We start from the raw sequence: 18,657 nt of genomic DNA on the forward strand, positions 1-18,657 counted from the left end.
TGTTTTTAATGATGGCTGTTGGAAGTTTCTCAAAGGTTTGGGCTGTCCCAGCCCCGGCGAGACGGGCGCGTACAGGTGAGCCGAGGTGGCTGCGGCGTTCCTCGTGTGCGTCCTGCCACAGCACAGCCACGGAGCAGCAGGGGGCTGAGCAGTAGCTCCCGTTTCATTTGGTCCTTTGCACTCCTTCACCCATCATGAGACATTATCACATTTTTTTCTCACTAAAAGATTTGCATCTACGAGCTTCTCACTTTGTAATATGTTTGTAATACTGGGTTTATGTTTGAACACAACAAAGAGCTTGGCTATGGAAATCAATTATGAAGGACAAAATCCAGTTGGAGACCATGTGTGATGCAGTCCTGGTGGGCTTCACTACTTGCCTGGCAATATTTGAGCACTAGTTAGAAACTGAGAACGCTCACAATCCTTCTGCTGCTTCATTCCTCAGCATGGCAAAGAATATCTTTTAGCATGTTTGTTAGCCTTGGGTTTGTTTGTTCTTAGCCAACACTCTAAAGCTGTGCTTTGCACCGTGCTTTGTGCTGCACTTCCATTGCTCTGAATGAAATTCAGTTGCAGGCAGAGGGCTGAGGCTCAGCCCCTGCTCCTTGGAGTGAGTGTGCAAAGCAGCTCGTGTGCTTACAGGAGTGGCACTTTGTACAGGCTGGGCTTCACCATTCCATGGCACTGCAAGAAACTTCTACTCTTATTTAAGATGGTAGAAATATCAGCAAATAAAAGAGACTAAGTTTGTGGTTAGGACACACCATCCAAATCCAGCCACAGCTGTAGGAGAGAAGCAGAAGGAGGTGGCGTGGGAAGAGACCTGTGAAATGTTCAGATGTTTACCTGGCCTTTGCCTGGTCCTTATGTCTCTGTGGCTAGTGCTGAACTCATTCTACTGTGTGACATGCTTCCTTTGGGCCTTGTCAAATACTTGCCTGTGAAGAAGTGAGCAAAACTAAGAAACAAATGTCAAAGGCATACAATGTTTGTAACATCTACAGGGACTGGGCTGAGTTTATAAACAGGCCTAATTCTGTGTCTTGACTATTCCATCAAATACAAGGATGGTCTCACTCCAAACAAACGTCTCCATTCTCCTAGAACCCAACATACAAATTCCACAATCTAGTTACAAGTGCCACACAACAACAATTCATCTCTTCCCAGCATCTTCCCAGGGGCAGGGTGCAGCCTACGTCTATACACGTTTCTCAGTCCGTCTGTAACCGTCAGTTCGACCTTAAAACAAGGGTTTGTGACATTTGAATATTTCTTTCATGAATGGCTCCCAAAAGAAAAACATGTATTCCCATGGCTGATTGCTTTAGACCCAATTTGTCTTCAGACTGTCCCAGTGTAGGGCTTGATGTTGCCAGGTGTCTGTTTTGGTGCTCCTTGAGCTGCTCGGCACTCGTTCACCTCGTGGAGCGCTTCGTGGTTCCTCATGCATGGTGCTGAGCGGATTAGTCATGAATGTACAAAATATCTGACCAGCAGCTATTGGAAAATTGTGTCCAGGTAATTCCCTGGACCTTGTAATAAACTAAGAAGATTTTTTTTTGAATGGTTCAGCATCAGAATGTCTTCTGCTTACAACACTGAATCGTGTGCACAGATTCCATGACCTTGATTCGTTTATGAGACGGCTGTTAAAAAAATGGTTCTGTTCAGAGGTGGTTTAGCTACACTGGAGAATGCTGGGTTTAACAGGGAGCACTGGTGCAGGGAACTGAAGGAAGTTTCCTGGGTCAGTTGAAGCCTGTCTTGAAGACTCTGATGTTAGCAGAGAGCCTGTGGAGGATGGCACACCACGACTGAGGCAGCAAAGAGGCTCCACGCTGCAAGGCTGCCTGTGCCTTTTCCAGTTTTCCTGCTTCTTTTGGTCCCAGGTTGTCCAAAACTTGTAGGTCACTGAAGTAGTTTTGTTTGGTAGGCTTCTGAATGGGTTTTTGTTTGTTTTTTTTGTTCCTTTTTCTTTTGTGTCCATAGTCCTCAGATCAAGGAGCTGAAGTGTGCAGCAGCTGTGTCATACCCACTCCTGGACAGGTCTTTTGTAATACACAACATTCTGCTGCACCTCTTTGTTTTTAAACTGGAAGATTGTGTATACCAAGACAAGGATACACAAAGACAAAATGCAAGGGATCACAACTGCAATTGCATTTACAGTGCTGGGCATATCGTTTATTGTCACCATAATATCCACGTCGTCGTGGGGCAGGCGTCTGTCTTTGCTCCGCTCAACATCCTTCTGGTTACAGCCCATCCAGTCTTTGAGGATCGACCTGGGGTAGCCTGGCTCCACACTCAGCCTCTGGTTATCGAACTTCCAGTACTCCTTTCCTTTGTAAAAGTAGGTATAAACTAGGAGACAAAACAGAGAGCATTTCTCACAATGCCGTCTCCAGCTGTGCTTGTGTGCAGATGTGCAGAAAGCCTGAAAGGCTGGAGGTGGCAGCTGTCTAGGCCAGTAAAACACATTCACCCAGGGCATCCCAAAACCACTGAGAAGTGAACGTGGTTTTGGAGCTAGGATTTAAAGGAGAAGCTATAACCCTGGCTCCTGACTGCAGCTGTTGCCCACAGAGCACCATTCCCCTTGGCTAAGACAAGCTGTGAATAAAGACCCATCTCTGTGTCCTGCAGTGAGCTGGTTTTTCTAAAGCATCTGTGAAGATGCTCATCATTACAAAGCAATTAAAATAATCTGCAGAAGGACTGTGTGTGACTGCTTGAAAGAATACTTCAGGTTTCTGTTCACCCAGCCTGAGGAGGTAGGTGCTGAATGAATCCAGATCTGCCCTTTGTCTTGTTCTGCTGCTGATAAAAGGCTGATGGTTTATGCTCTGTGTTGTCTGAAGTACCCCTCCTCAGCCCAGATGACTCCTTTTCTAACCATTCTCAAGTGATTAGAGAAGAAAAAGGGAGAAGGGAACAGTGGTATTTGGTCTCCTGCACCCACTCTGCAGCTTGGCTGTCTCACTGCACACCTCCAGCCTGGCCCAGCCCTGCAGCCTGTGTCCCACACTGCAGCTCCACATCTTCACACTGCCTCAATGGCCCAACCTCTTCTGTTAGTTCTTTCCCTAACTGGAAGAAGAGCAAGAAATCTTCAAATCAGAGAAAGAAATGTGCTGGAAGAAGCCTCTGGGGATCCAATGCCCTACTTAGAGTGTGGCTGACTTCCAGGGGCATTGGGCAGGCTGGAGCCTGTAACAGAGAGAGCTACAGGTAAGGAAGCAGGAGGAAAGTGTAAGTTATGGCATCCTCAGTGTCAGGGCTCAGGAAAACTCGAGTTGGGACTGTTGTGGCAGCAAGACCAGGAAAAGTGCCCTTCCCATCCCCTAGAGCTGACACTGTGTGGTTTGGCAGTTGAGGCAATACATGGATTGGGGTGAAGGTCAGGAAGGATCTCAGACTGCCAGTGCTCACAGTGCCTGTGTCACCCCAGGGCTTCTGAGACTTGATTCCTGTCTCAGGAAATACCCAAAACACCCCCCATGCAACAACCCAACTCCCAGCAGATACGTACAGCCTTCTTTGCTGATAAAAGCTCCCTGTGGAGCCTGAGGGATTCCTCTCCACACAGTAATGGGCTTTGGGTATCCTGGGTCTGTTGCTCTTTTGTCCTCATTGTACCTCCAGTACCTGTCACCCTTGAAGAAGTAGGTTTTGCCCACGGGCTCCCAGCGCAGAGCCGTGTCGATGCCTTCCCGGGGCAGACAGCTCCCCAGCTCCACCAGACTGTGTGGGTAGCCTGGCTCTGCTGTCACTTCTTTAAAAACCCAGTATTTATCTCCTGGAGATGAACAAGGACACAAACAACAAACAGGTTTGCCTAATTAGTGGTTGAATGGATATGAATGTAGCACAGCCCCAGCGTGCTGAGGACTTCCAGGCTCAACTGAGTTACCTGAAAAAGCTGCTCCTCTGCATTTTGAACCTGAAACCACCTGATTGCATTTGCTGCTCCTCAGCTCTTGTTTTGGGAGAGGTGTTAATCCTTTTCCATTTACCTCTTCTAGGCTAATCATGATTCCAAAACTTCTCTCATACCCTGTCCTTGTCATTCCTCCCTCAAGCTGAGGGTTCCCTGCAGGTCAGCCCATACTTTTCCATTGTTTCTGTTGCCCTCCTCTGAGCCTTCTCAAGTACCAATACAATTTACTGAGCTGAGGGACTGAAGCTACAGACAGAAATTCAGGAGACCAGGCACTGTGTTTTTGTACAGGGCCACGCTGATGCTTTCCAGCCACCTTTCCTTGTTTACAACTTACTCTCTAGTTACCTGATCCTGTCCAGACATGATCACAGTGCAAGGAGCTGAAGTGAGCCCCAGCATAAGGTTGGTCATTATATCTCTTTATGAGACAGTTGTCCAGAAATGTGGCCTGGGAGTGCCCTGTACCTGGAGAGACCCTAATGCCCTGCTGAGACACGTTCAAGATTGACAGGAGACTGACATGCCCAGGGAAAAAGGAGCTATTTCTTGTTAGCACATAGAATCATAGAATGGTAGGGGTTGGAAGGGAGCTTTAGAGATCATCCAGTCCAACCCCCTGCAGAAGCAGCTCCCACCTACATCAGGTCACACAGGAACGTGTCCAGGTGGGTCTTGAAGCCCTCCAAGGAAGGAGCCTCCACCCCCTCCCTGGGCAGCCTGGGCCAGGGCTCCCTCACTCAAACACTGAAACAGCTTTTCCTTATGTTTAACTGGAACTGTTTGTGTTCCAGCTTCATCCCATCACCCCTTGTCCTGTTGCTGGATACAACAGAAAAAAAGTGCTGTCCCAACCTCCTGACACCCACCAGTGAGATATTTGTAACTATTAATGAGCTCCCCCCTCAGTCTCCTCTTCTCCAGGCTGAACAGCCCCAGGTCCCGCAGCTTTTCCTCACAAGGAAGATGTTCCAGTGCCCTGATCATCTTGGTGGCCCTGCACTGGCCTCTCTCCAGCAGTTCCCTGTCCCTCTGGGGCTGGGGAGCCCAGAACTGGACACAGGACTCCAGATGAGGCCTCAGCAGGGCAGAGCAGAGGGGGAGCAGAACCTCCCTTGCCCTGCTGCCCACACTCTTCTTGCTGCCCCCAGGCTGCCATTGGCTTCTTGCCCACGAGGCCACGTTGCTGCTCATGGGCAGTTTATTCTCACCCAGCACTCCCAGGTCTGTGTCTGCAGAGCTGCTCTCCAGCAGGTCACCCCCAGCCTGTGCTGGTGCAGGGGGTTGTTCCTCCCCACCTGCAGGACTCTGCCCTTGTCCTTGTTGAACCTCAGGAGGTTCCTCTCTGCATGGAAGCAGCCTGTCACCAATCAGTATCAGCTTTGTACTGTCCTGGCAAGCTCAGCCCACACTAAACTGCATTTGAAGGATTAGTGGCCGCTTGAAGTGTTTTCCTGGCAAAGGACCTTTGCTCACCACCTCCACGCCACAAGGGTGTGATGTGAGGCAGGTGTGGGATGCTTGTCCAGACATGTACTGTACCTTTGAAGAATACAAACTTCCCATCAGAGCGCTCGTAGGCAGCGTCGATCTTGGCAGGGAGCCCCTTCCAGAACTGCTCGATCTGCATGGGGTACCCCTCCTGCACGCGGCTGTTGCGCAGGCGCCAGAACCAGCGGTCCTGAGGACAACAGAGCTCCTTCAGACTGAGCATCTCTAGCTTGCAGAGAAAAACCCAGCCTGGGCATCCAGCATCATGCATTACTAATGCCTAGGCCCCAGAACCATGACAGACAGAACTCCTGGTTCGGTTGTCAGCTCCAACCCAGCCCAACGCTGTCTCCAGTGAAGGAAGCATTTGGCAGGGAAGACGGCAGCCAAGTGGGTGAGAAGTTGGTTGCTGGTGCTGTGAAAAAGGGTGGAGAGCAAGAAAGGAGCAGGGGGAAGCCCACAGTTCTAAGCACTATGAACTCATCTGTGCTTGACCTCTCTGTGTGGCTCATCACCGAGGTGATGCCCTGGTATAACTGATGCTCAACTGTAAGACCCGAGGAGAGCTCCACAGCCTGAACGTCATCTGGTGACTAAATGAAGGACACAGTGTCCAAAGGCATCAATGAGTTACTAAATATCCCTTTGGATATGAGAGCATTCCTTAAAGCTGTAGTGGATGCTCAGAGATGATTAAGACTAGAACAGAGCCTGTGAGACTTTTCCTGGAAACTGTCCCAGCCTTCAACTATCTCCAGTCCCAGCATCTTCTGCAGCTGATGTGGTTTGTCCATTTAATGACCTTCCCTACTCCACAGAGTGAAAGCTCCAGGTATTTTGGGAATGGGACCATGAATTTCTATAATCAAGACACTCTAATGTGGGTTACTGAGCAAAGCCTCTCCCTAGTCTCTGGCTGCAGACCACCAGCAAGGTCAATGCCTGTGCTCCAAGAGCTTCAGGTAGGCTGAGTGACAGCTACCCTTCAGGTCGGCTGAAGGGCAGGGTTTGATACATGCCATCTGTGGAGGCAACACAGCTCCATCCCTGGTCAGGTACTGGGATGGTTTTCTGGCTTTACAGGTTGCTCCTTTCTGAGCCTGATGGTGTCTGAGTTCTCTGCCAGTGCATTTTGGCGCACAGGCTGCCTGGGCATTTTGTGAATCTCATCAGGCATTGCTTCCAAATATTACAGAGCCAGTTTGCTTACATTTCCTTCTAGTGGAATGTCACAGGCATTTCACATCCCACTACCTTACACTTCTCTTCATCTTTTCCAGCAATCAAACTAAAGACAGACTCATGGGTAAGCAGAAACTCTCAGTACCTTGAAAACAAACATTTCTCCTCTAAACAGAGCCACAGTGTTAAAGTTGCCGTCACAGATGTTCGGTTTCGTGCCAGGAAGAGATGGCCTGTCACCCAGAGGAGGACTTGGAGGCCTTGGATGTCTCTCATGTTTTCTTTCTGAAGTGGAGTGAATTCTGCGAACAGGGAGGGTGGGTAAAGGCCTGGTTGGCTCCAGGGGCTCAACAGGAGGACCTAGAAACACAAAAAGAAAAATGAATTAGCAGAAACCTTTGCATTTTCTGCTTCCCTCTTAGGCATTCCCAGGCAACAGGCTGGATGAACAGCACTGGGAGGAACTGACATACTCCTTATGCTGGGCTCAGTCCCTAGAAGTGGGGGGCAGAATGAGATCCACACACAAATGATGTCCCAAAACAGATGGTAGGTCATCCCAAGGAGGCTGGAGCTAAAGGAAGGAGGAGCCACACCAATCATGTTCCCAACTAAACTGAAAGGCAACAACCTTTGAACAGTGTTTAACAGAGTATGAAAGAACAGAAAAACCAACCCAAACCCAGGGAAAATGTCAGGGTGTGAAAACCAGGGCCACAATCTAAGGGAATTTAGCACTAGAAAGCAGTTACTTCACTACAGATTAATCACCAGTCTTTGCTTTCAGAACATGATGGGAACTGAGAAAGAGCTGTGAGAAGGACCAGCTCCCAGTCAAACAACGCCCCTCCAAGCACAGCTCTCCTCTTTGACCCTTCCCCTTGGAGATCCTTTGAGAGGTGACAAGGCTGTAAGAATGTGAAGAGCTATAAAAATGAAGTGACTTGGAGCAGAGGTCTGCTTTTAAACCAACTGCTACAGGACAGTTTCATTAACAGGGATCAGAGATTGCTGCTGCTTCTCAGAGAAGGCCAGAAGTTAACATGCCAATAAGCAGAAGGCTGCTAGAAGCAAGAGATTTTGTCAAGTTTTACATGTGATGTAATCAAATGGGGATTTGATTGTGTACTTGCATGGGTTATGGTTTCAATCTCTTTCTAAAGCAGAGCTTTTGAAAGGGCTATGGAGAGACACAGCCAGTGGGCAGAACGGGGGCTCTCACAGCTGCTGTGGCAGTCTCACTGTTTTAAGGGTTCAACATCACATCTGATGTGCCTCATGCCAGCTGGTATTGTTGAACACTTGTGCTGGATAAGGCTCATCCTCTGAGACTGAGAGAGGATTACATGGCAGTACCAGGACAGAAACCTCCACCTGTGAGTCCCACCATGAGCCTAAAGATTCTGGAGCAGATCCAGCACAGTCTCCAGATTTCAAGTCACAGCCATCCCTCTGCAATGCACAGCCAGTTGTTCCAAAGGCTAAGCCTTGTCACCACGAAAGTCTGTGTCTTACCTATTGTGTGAGTTTGTACAGCTTTAGGTTCAGCATTATTTCTCTTACCTCTAGTGTCTCAACACTGAATCATTTACAGACCTCCATGAGGATGACTTGTAAATGCTATTTAAGGAGCCACATGGACCAGCTCCTTCTGCCTGTTGCTCCAATTTCTGTTGGTTTTAAGACCTTAAGACTTTGTCTTACAGCTCTTTTCTAAAGCTTTTCAAATCGTATTTCCTCCAAGTGACATCCTCATAATGTGGTATCTTGTGCCATTTTATTAGCAATTATGTTCATTTAGTGTTATTCCAGAACTTTAACAAAAGGCACCGAATAAGAGACGTCCCTTGGATGAGGATTGCCTGTGGGTAATTATTCTGGGAAAGCTGTCTACATGAAATGGATAAAAATCATTGAGTCACAGCATGGTGGGGTTGGAAGGGACCTGCAGAGCTCATCCAGCCCAACCCCCTGCAGAAGCAGCTCCCACCTACATCAGGTCACACAGGAACGTGTCCAGGTGGGTCTTGAAGCCCTCCAAGGAAGGAGCCTCCACACCCTCCCTGGGCAGCCTGGGCCAGGGCTCCCTCACTCAAACACTGAAACAGCCTTTCCTTATGTTTAACTGGAACTGTTTGTGTTCCAGCTTCAGCCCATCACCCCTTGTCCTGTTGCTGGATACAACAGAAAAAAAGTGCTGCCCCAAGCTCCCTTTACATATTTATAAATGTTAATAAGATCCCCCCTCAGTCTCCTCTTTTCCAGGCTGAACAGCCCCAGGTCCCACAGCCTTTCCTCACAAGGCAGATGCTCCAGTCCCCTGATCATCTTGGTGTCCCTGCACTGGCCTCTCTCCAGCACTTCCCTGTCCCTCTGGAGCTGGGGAGCCCAGAACTGGACACAGGACTCCAGATGAGGCCTCAGCAGGGCAGAGCAGAGGGGGAGCAGAACCTCCCTTGTTCTGCTGCCCACACTCTTCTGGATGTTACACTGGCACTGTGTATTTCTCACTCCTCTCCATTGTAGCTGTGCAATGCCCAGTAGCTTTGCAGACCACAAAGTTTTGCTAAATAAAATTGCCAAACTGCCACTGCCAGTGATCTGTGAATTCTTCCCAAGTGGTCTGCAGCAAAGGTCTCCAGACCCTGCCCGGAGCAACAGGGTTGGACCCTCCTGTTAGCCAGGCAGGATGGGCTAACAGTATCAGCAGAGCTTCAGCTCAGCTCAGGAGTGTGCCTTTGAAGGGCTGCTCTGCCAATTGCAATCTCTGTGCTTTCATTCACACCGAAGTTTATTATTTTTGGACAAAGGTAAACTTGAAAAAGCACTCTGGAGCACATCTGGGGTACTGGAGCTGCAAACAGACATCCCAGGGCACAGCTAGAGCTGATCCACAACAACCACCCCCTTCCCCAAATGCACACAGAGTCCAGTCCTCAGCACTCCACTGGCTTAACACCAGCCCTAAACACTGCTGTATCTATGGATAATTACCCTTCCTGAAAGCCACAGGCATTGTTTGCTAACACAGCCACAGGCAACTTACTGGGCTGTGCAAAGGCTACTCCCTCAATGAGCAGCACACTAGCTAGGACTTCTGGCTCATGGAGGTAGGACTGAGTACAGAGGGATATGCTGCAGAGGAAGAGATGGGAATGAGGAAAGAGGTTCCAGGCAGATCTTACACCAAGCAAGCTGAGGTTGTGGTTTGTTCAGATGGGACACAGGAGCACAGGATTCAGCTCTTGCTTTTGTGATTAAAGGAGCAGGACACTGGCTTGGCTGCCAAAAATGGATGCCAGCTATAGTACCTGAACAAATTCAGTTTGAAAACCAGCAATTTACATGCCTGGTGAACACAGGAAACAATTGCATTAAGGAAAGGTAACTCTTAACTAGGACCTAAGCAAGGAATCAGTAAGATGTGACTTTCTTCTGCACACTGCAGGTCTCTCTGTGTGATGCTGTTGTGCTACTGCCCACGGGGCTTTGAGTGCTTGTGTTTTGTGAATAAGGCTGACAAAGCTCCATGGCAGGGTTCCGCTGCCAACAGACTCACACAGGGATCACCTTTCTAAACTATAGCACATTGCTATGGAAACACCAGAGCTCTAGTTTTCCTCTCCCTCCATTTTGCAGGGGCAGATGTTGCCATGCACTGAGCAAACCACAGATGCGTTTCTGCTGCCATCTATGGTGGTCAGTTTAATTGCTACAGTGGAGCAATTTCATCAGGCAGTTTGCAGAACACAACCACCAGTCCCAGCACAAGACAGGTCCCTGGGTTATGAGGCAGCTAGAGGCAAATTCACGTGTCTGTAAGCAGGACTGCAAGGGGCACTGCTGCCTTTAAACAGGGTGAGATGTGCAGCAGGCTGCAGTGCAGAGAGGCACAGCTGCTGGCAGAGGGAGCTGCCTGGGAGGCCAGTCATAGGAGCCACTGTGTGCTATGCATCCAAACTGCTCCCTGGAAAGACAGAGTGTGAAAGGTAGGTTGCCAAGTCGAGGTGGTTCTGCTTCTCAGACACAGCAATTGCACAGAGATACTTAAATCCAAGAGCAGTTCTGGAATTCCAGGAATAACGAGCCAAAACCTCCACAGTTTGAGAGCAGAAAAGAGCAGGAATAGAGTTTTACAGAGGTGACCATGAGCAGTAAGATAAGGATGTGGCATTCATTTTTCTCTCTCATTTAAAGCAAAAAAGGGTGAGAGAGGAGCAATATCTAAACAAAATCATGATGAATGTATCTGATGGGTCACAAAACCACCGCATTTGACAGTGAGGTACAGAACAGGGACTGTGGCCAGATGCTAGAAATGTAACATCTCATGTATTGTTTGAGTTACTAAGGATTCACTCTCTCTTCACAAGTAAGGACCAGGTTACAGCCTGCTCTGTCCCTCCTGCTAGACAGCAGTCATTCAGCTCTCTCAGGTTCCACTTAGAAGCCCAAAATGTGTCACTGTCTTCTGTAGAGAGAAGTTAAAATAGCACCTACGACCCAGGGGGCGATGCAGAAGTTTTCCTTATCCTTAAGGTGCCACTGCAGCAAAGCTGCAAGGCAGAAGCAGTGGTAGACACTGCAATCTACATGGTGCAAATCAGCAGTGATCTGAGAGAACCAGAGATCTGCATTAACTGAAACATTTGCTAGAGCAGTGGAAAGAGATGACAAATGTGAACCCACTGCCTGCAATTGCCAAACCAGCTCCTGCACGTTGCTCTGAAGGAGGTATCCAGCACTGACAAGACTTCCCACATGTTTTGCAGGTGGTCCTGCAACTTGCTTGGATGCAGACTTTGTCATTAAAACATTCCTCTTACTGTTTTTCGCTGCCAGTTATGGGTTTTCCTTGCTATCTGTTGCTTCTCTTCTTGTTTATGAGCATTCTGGGCCCTTCCCCTGACTGAAGTTCTGTCTCCTCTTGTGGTTTTACAGATTACATTTTTGGTTTTAGTTGCTGTCTTGGTCACTGAGTGAGGCTGGACTTAGAGCTAAAGGCAGAAGTTAATCCTACAGTTAGACACAGACAAAGAGCACACATAAAACCTCCAGGTCCATGTGTCTACAGCTGGGGGGGTGGAAAGCAGAAGCACAGCCCATTCATTGCTGAAGAAAGATGTTATCTTGTAAGACCTGAGACACTTGAGAGCACAACCAGGCATGAAAGCAGAATTAATACACCCTATATAGTTTGCCAGTCATTACTCTTTCCAGCATCTCATCGCAGTAACCTGCCTCCAACACAGACAGCTAAAGGCAGGCAAGAACAGCAGAGAGGACCATGTGAACAGGATGTTACTCAGGAGAAGCTGGCACCTTGGTATTTATTACAGGAACTGACTACACCTACCACTGGTACAACTAACCAGGCACAGTATCACACACAGTTCACAGCCTCCATCACTACCTTTCCAAGCAACTTCAGAGAATCAGTCAGAACAAATCTCATTGAAAGAAAAATGAAGTGATAGAGGCTACTGCATGGGTCTGCAGTTGGGCCTGAACTGTCACCTACTTACTGCACATGATGCCAGCAGCAGAGTCAAACCCACCCCAGGGATGAACCTGCAGCCACTTCCACATGGGAAGCTGGTAAGAAACCACCTAGAGCTGGAGACCCTGTGTTCTAGAGGGCAGCAACTTGATGGGACTTTACACAGACTGTGTGGAGAAGAAGACTCTCTTCCTCTCTATCACCACCAAGGCAAAGAATGTCAGAAAGCTTTTGGGTCACAGCAGATCACCTTCAGAGTGTGACTCCCGCCACTGGCACTTAGCCTCCTCCCTTCATGCTTCCTCTGTCGCAGACCATCTGAATACCAAGGTGACCTGTGAAGATAACACAGAGAGAGGAGGCGTTTAGGAGCCACTGTGTCGATAGTTGAGGACAAAATAGAATGGTACTGTCCTCCTGGCTATTGACAGAGTGTTCCCCTCAACTGCAAAACACCTGCCTGGAGGCTCAGCATCGTGTGTGGCTCAGCATCCATCAGCTCTGTGCAAGACAGGAGGCTCTCCCGGCCTGCCAGTGCAGAGCACAGCCTTTGTTTCAGACCAGGGGAGATAATGACTGACCTGCAAACAAAGGCCTGTCTTTATCTTCTTAATATTCACTCCAAGGATAAAACTATCATCAACTGGATGTCAGGCAGTTACACTTCCAAATAACACACAGGGGTTTTTTCCACTGTACACATCTGGGCTGCCTGCACGTTTCTGCAGGACTGTACCAGCTCTCCAGGTGCACAGGAAAAGCTCCTCCATGTCAGATCAAAATGTCTGATCCAAATGAGCCAGGGAGAGTGGGAGGAACCCACCTTGCTGCTCTGCTGACTCCAGGGCAGTGGGGAAAGGTTCTTGTTTCTATTTAAATGTGCTAGTTGCCAACAAGCTGTCATCTCAGAGACAGTCCATTCACAAAAGCTCAGAGCTCAGGAAGGACTCATTTCCCTTGCTTGCTTGCTTGGTAAACCTGTCCACAGACCTCTTTGCACTTCTGGGGTTAGACTTCAGCAGTGCAGTGAGATAGTTGTTTCAGTTTGGATATCCTTGCCACAGTGCACCACAGGCTGCAGAATAAGTCCCAGCACCACAGTGTACTCAGAGGCTGGGCAGTCGAGGCCCTTGTGATCATCACTGAGAGGGCTGGAAATGTTTCTCGAGTGCTTCTCATACAGATGTCTTCCTCCAAGTGACCAGCTGGCACCCAGGTGACAGAGCATTCATCTGGAAGACAAGCATCCATGGCTGAAATCCTCGCTCTAAGCCCAAGGAAACGCTCTCCTGGGCTCTGTGATGAGGCAATTCAACTTGTGGTTCAGTTCTCTGCTTTGGGTGCAAGAAAACTGGCTCCAAAATTCCCTGGCTTAGGCAGCAAATGCTGAGAGTTTGGGGCTCTGCAAGACACTGCAGCTGTGGTGCTCACAGTCCAGGTCCCTTCTGGAAAAAAACTTTAAGAAGCCTGACTTCTGCTCCACAGCAAAACAGAACATTCTCTGTTTGATGCTCTGAAAGATCTGTAGGATGAAAGAAGGATTTCATGCCCAGCCACAACATAAAGCAGCGTTGCTCCATCACCTGAGAAACTTTCCAAGAGAGGTGGGCTCCTGCTCTGCTCCCCCTTCATCAGCAGACAGCTGAGCAGTGTGATCAGCTCCCTCCTCTCACAGCCACGTGTGCAGCTCCAGGGCTGACGTGGGCACGGGTGAGTCCCTGGGCTGTGGCTGGACCCCAAGGACAGCTCTGGGCACCCAGGTGGTCACTCCCTGCCTGGTTTTCAGATGAATGGGATAATGCCAAGTAAGATTTGGTGGATGCACCAGAGGTGGAGACTGGTGTTTCCTGATGGATCCAACAGGGAGTTTGGACAGGAGGAAAGGTGCAAATGAAGGGATGCAACGTAGAAAGGGAGTCTGGTGTGTCTGCAGCATGCCAGACCTGGCCAGGGCAGATCCCTCCAGCTCACTTACTGCTACACATTTTCCTTCCTCTGCTCTCCTACAAGCACAGCACCACGAGGCATGAATCCAAAAAGTAAGACTCAGATCTTGCATCTTCTACAGATAAGGTCTTGCATGTTACTCTGCTCTCATCCCACACTCAAGAGGACATAATCACAAAACACTCCTATGCCTAATGTTTCCAAGTCCTGCACGAAAGCAAAGCTTGCTCTGATGGCTCTGCTCACAATGCAGTGTTACCACATGTTGCATTTTGCATCAGGTCTTTCTGCTGGTTCATCACAAGCCATCTCACACATACATGTAAGTTACAGGCATTTGGGATGGCTCGGTGGGCTGCCATTGGGAAAAGGTGAGGGAGGACACAACACCCATTCTTGCTGCACAGGAGGAATGAGGCTGGCAGAAGGTGCTGTTTCCTCATGGACACAGTACCCTGCTGATCCCCTCTTCCTGGATGTCAGAGCTGGTGGTGTACAGTTCCTTGGCCAGGGGCTGGTGGGGTTTTATGACCACCCTGGACCTCAGCCCTCATGGGATGCACTAACTGGCAGCTCTTCTTTCGAGCTGCAGAAAAGATGTGTGAGGCTGACTTGTCCTCAGCAAGATCTGGGACAACCTGGATCCTTGAAGTCATCTCCAGGCTTTATTTTTTGGTCTATCTGAGTGATTAGGAGATCTTTCCTCTGTGACCTTAGGCTTCGAAAGGGCCTCGATGGTAATGGCCTAGATTACATGCTCTAAGCATCCACGGGGACATGAGTTTCTCCTGCACATCATGTCAACTCCTCTGCTCCCCAGGCACAGTTCCAGAAGAGTGACTCCTGCCATGAGAAGCCACATCAGAGCCTACTGCAAAAGTGTACTTAGAGCAGCACATGAAGAACAGACTGGTGCTGAAGGATGATCAGTTCAGGCTGTGTGACAAGGCCATGGCTGAGTATGTCTCTTCTCTCCATCTGCACTGTAGCTGCATGCAGCTGTGACTTCAACACCAGCACAACTAAGAGAGGCAGCCAGCTTCAGAGGATATCCAGGGGACCTACGTTACAGCACTATTGCCAGTTTATTTCCTTCCTGGGCATTTCACTTGTGACATGTGCACATAAGTACAGTGGGAGATACCCTTCTGAAAGAGACATGCAACAAACAGTCATGATATTTCTCTCATTTTGCCAAGGAACATGGTAAAAGCAGCACCCATCAGACAATGCAAACTCTGCTGCCCTGTCTTACAGGCTGCTCTGTCACACAACCATTGTAAACATTGACGAGCCAGTGAGAAGCATAAACAAGAGTTCACATCCTCTATTTAGGTGAGTTTTGAACTAAATCCAGCAGAAAATAACTTAGTAATTCAACAAATCACAGTGTGACAGATTTAAGCACATTTCACTTCTAATGGCCAAACACAGACACAACATAAAAACACATCTGAAAGACATCATTCTCAAAAGAAGGAGACAGTGGCTTCAGTAAAGTCTCTGCTCTTTGTTCTACCAACTTCAGTGGAATGAAAATTTGAGGTTTTAACTGAATTTGGTTTTGATAAAGGGTGCCACAGGTGAAGCAGTGGCTCTGGCTCTGTGATTTATTTTGCATGGTAACTTCCTAAATAATATGTACTGAGTGTATGCTGGTGCACTGTAGAGAATGTCAAAGCAGCAAGAGAGCAGGAGGTTTTGATTTTTGGACAGCTGGGCTGGTAGATGAGCTTTTGACATTCCCAAGACACAACAAAGAAGATCTGTGCTGTGGAAATAAACCACACTAGTTGAATGTTCCTGCTAAAGCCACAATAAAGACATTTCAGCAGTCCTGTCTCAGTTGTAGGACTCTGAGATGAAAAGATTTGTTCTCATATCTCCAGCTCCAAGCAGAAACATAACTTGCATTTTCCAGCTTTTCTTTGTCAACCATGACAGTAAAACCTAGTTTTAAGTTAAATTTTAGGTTTTGGACTGTAATCCTGTTCTATGGTCCAAAATCTCTACCTGGGGAGCCAAAGCAGAAGCTGCTCCTTCCCCAGACTGGATTAGTTACCAGCTGGCCATCAACCACCATCCCCATCCCCAACCCACTCCAGTTCAAAGGCCTCAGAGAAGAGCCTTGTGTGATTCCACTACAGTCAACAAACTAATTCCTAATTACTGCCTGCACTGGGCAGTAATTCATTCATACTGCATTTTTCAGGCTGAGTAAAACTGTTCAGCATATTATACTGCAGACAGAGATCCCTAACAAAGCAAGAGGCCAAAGTCTGATGTCTTTGGTGCTGCTGCTGTAGGCAGCGCTGCAGGAGCTCTCTGCTCTCTCACAGCTGTGCACAAGATGCTGTGCAGCGCTCTCACAAATTGGCAGGGCCCTAATAGGTCTTAATGGCCCTTACCAGCATCATCTGGTGCCTCCACTCCTACTCATGGGCCTGGGAGCCCCATTTCAGCTCAGCCCTGGGCATCAGGTCCCTGTCCAAGCTGTGCTGGGAAGTGCTGGCCCCCAGCTCAGACACAGCTGAGGTAGGTTTGACCCACAAACATGAGGAAAATGTCTGTCAATTCCTTATCTGCTCCCTTTCCAAAAAGGGATCTGAAAACAGAGAAGCTAGTAATTTGTTCTTGATGCACTTTCACTGTCAGCAAAAAATGAAGACTCTGTTTAATTTCTGGTCAAAGGGCCCAGGAACTCAACACCACTTCCAAACAGAAACAGTGTGATGACACCTTAGCAGCTTTCAAACATGAAAACTTAGGTATATTATTTAATGAAAGTTTAATGCTTGCTACCCCAACACTTGATTTCAAAACCATCCAGAGTCTCTGTTATCCCAAGTATCTGAATATGTATGTAACAGTGTGCATAATTACATGGTACCAGAGGATGTCTGCCATGCAACTTCATCCTGGTAATAAACAGTAGAAAGAAATCTCCAGCTGCACTAATGGGAAAGCCAGTTCCCCCTGGGTGTACTTCAAGTGCTGGACCTTACTTGAACTGAGGATGAGCTGCACTTTGGAAATGCCTGCTTCTTCCCATTGCCAGGGTAGGAGAGAGAGAAACTAGCCCATAAAGAGATTTCTCTGCTTTAGGCATACACATTTGAACAAATGAATCTCATTCCAGTCATTAGAAAAACCCCCAAGCTGGCCCAACCCCCAAACCCCAACCCAACCCAACCCAGATTCAAACAACTGACACAGACCTCTAAAGTCTTGCTGTGCTGCTGGAGAGTCCCACAGGTCTTGGCACAAGTTCTGTTAGAAGCAGTTTCAAATTTCCTGGCAGACTACTGATGCAAATGTTGAGTAGTGCCAGGTGTGTCACTGATCCCAGCAGCAGTCCCTTAGAAACACCAGCTTTCCCACTGACAAGCATAAGGGTTTTTTCAGGTCTAATTCCTATAATATCTGCCTTTTTGGTACTGGGAGCTAATATTTGATGTTGCAAAGCTCACACAGCTACACAGCACAGTTACTCTATGCTACATCTATTAACCAGCCTCTCTGTCAAACTTATACTTTCCTCAAGAATGGAATCAAGGTTTGACAAAACCCATTTTCCCTGTGCTGCCACAGTCTGTACCATTGGTATCTTCTAGCTCAGCCTCCCTTGACTGTGGCTCCCAAAATCTGCATTTCCCTCTGCTCCTAGAGGCTCTTTCAGCCAATAATTCTCTCAAGTCCTTGTCCTCATACCCTGGTATCCATCACATGGTACCACATCATCTCCAGCCCCTTGGTTTTTTTCTCCCTCTCTTCTTTTCTGCCTCCTTTTCTCTTTTCCTCGGGCTCATTCTGGTGGCACATGTACAACACTGGAGATTAAAAGAAGTGTTCCCTAAGCAGATCCAGACTTTTTTTTTTCCCCTGTCTTCTGTAAATGCAGAAAGAAAATGAATGCATAAATACTTTTTACCCTTCCTTGATGTTCTGTGTTCTTTCCCTCTGTTTGCATTGGCTGTTCCTAACAGACAAACCCTCGGTACAGCAATTGCCTTTCTAATGCTCCTTGACATTAGGGACACAGTGAGAGACAGTGCAGCAGTGAGGTTTGGATATCCTGGCTTGTACAAAGATACTGTACTGGGAAAGTCACCTGATACTTGCTTGTGGGTGGCTTTACAAGGCCATTCAGCTATGGCAGGAAACCCATCCTGCCAACTGCAAGCACTTAGGGGCTATTTGTGTATGGCTGTAGAACTGGCACTAGATTCGAGCTCAGTGCAGACTGATGTGTGGATATTGTTGCTCACCATAGATTTTCTGAATTCCTTGGAGGTCATCCTGGGGCAGTTTGAAGTTGTGTGTTTCCATGTACTGGTAGAAAGGAGCCATGATAGCACTGGGATCATTGGAGTGCTCCAGACCCAGCGCATGTCCCAGCTCATGGACTGCAACCAGAAAGAGATCGTTCCCTGTGGAAAGAAAGGCATGGCCAAGTTAGTACACAGCCAAGTTAGAACACAGCCACAGCCTGATGCAATCCTGAGCATAAAGCAAGAAGCAAATGCTTTGCTATGCTATTGCACAGGAGGTCACAGTGACAGATTCAGCTCATGGAGAGAGTTTTAGT

At 48.1% G+C, this 18,657-nt stretch overlaps 1 protein-coding gene across 2 annotated transcripts in view; it reads right to left on the reverse strand.

Annotated features, from left to right (window-relative positions):
* The window catches only part of MMP24 (matrix metallopeptidase 24), a 51,570-nt gene continuing 32,913 nt past the window's right edge, over positions 1 to 18,657 (reverse strand). For both annotated transcript variants that reach the window (XM_062008769.1, XM_062008768.1), the window contains 4 exons: positions 6,768 to 6,982; positions 5,492 to 5,630; positions 3,542 to 3,808; positions 1 to 2,373 (listed from right to left, as the gene is read on the reverse strand). In XM_062008769.1, the coding sequence (XP_061864753.1) occupies positions 2,036 to 2,373; positions 3,542 to 3,808; positions 5,492 to 5,630; positions 6,768 to 6,982 (959 nt within the window). In that variant the 3' untranslated portion in view covers positions 1 to 2,035. The remainder of the gene's footprint in view (positions 2,374 to 3,541; positions 3,809 to 5,491; positions 5,631 to 6,767; positions 6,983 to 18,657) is intronic.

This window comes from Colius striatus, chromosome 16, assembly GCF_028858725.1.
Source record: "Colius striatus isolate bColStr4 chromosome 16, bColStr4.1.hap1, whole genome shotgun sequence".
Lineage (NCBI taxonomy): Eukaryota > Metazoa > Chordata > Aves > Coliiformes > Coliidae > Colius > Colius striatus.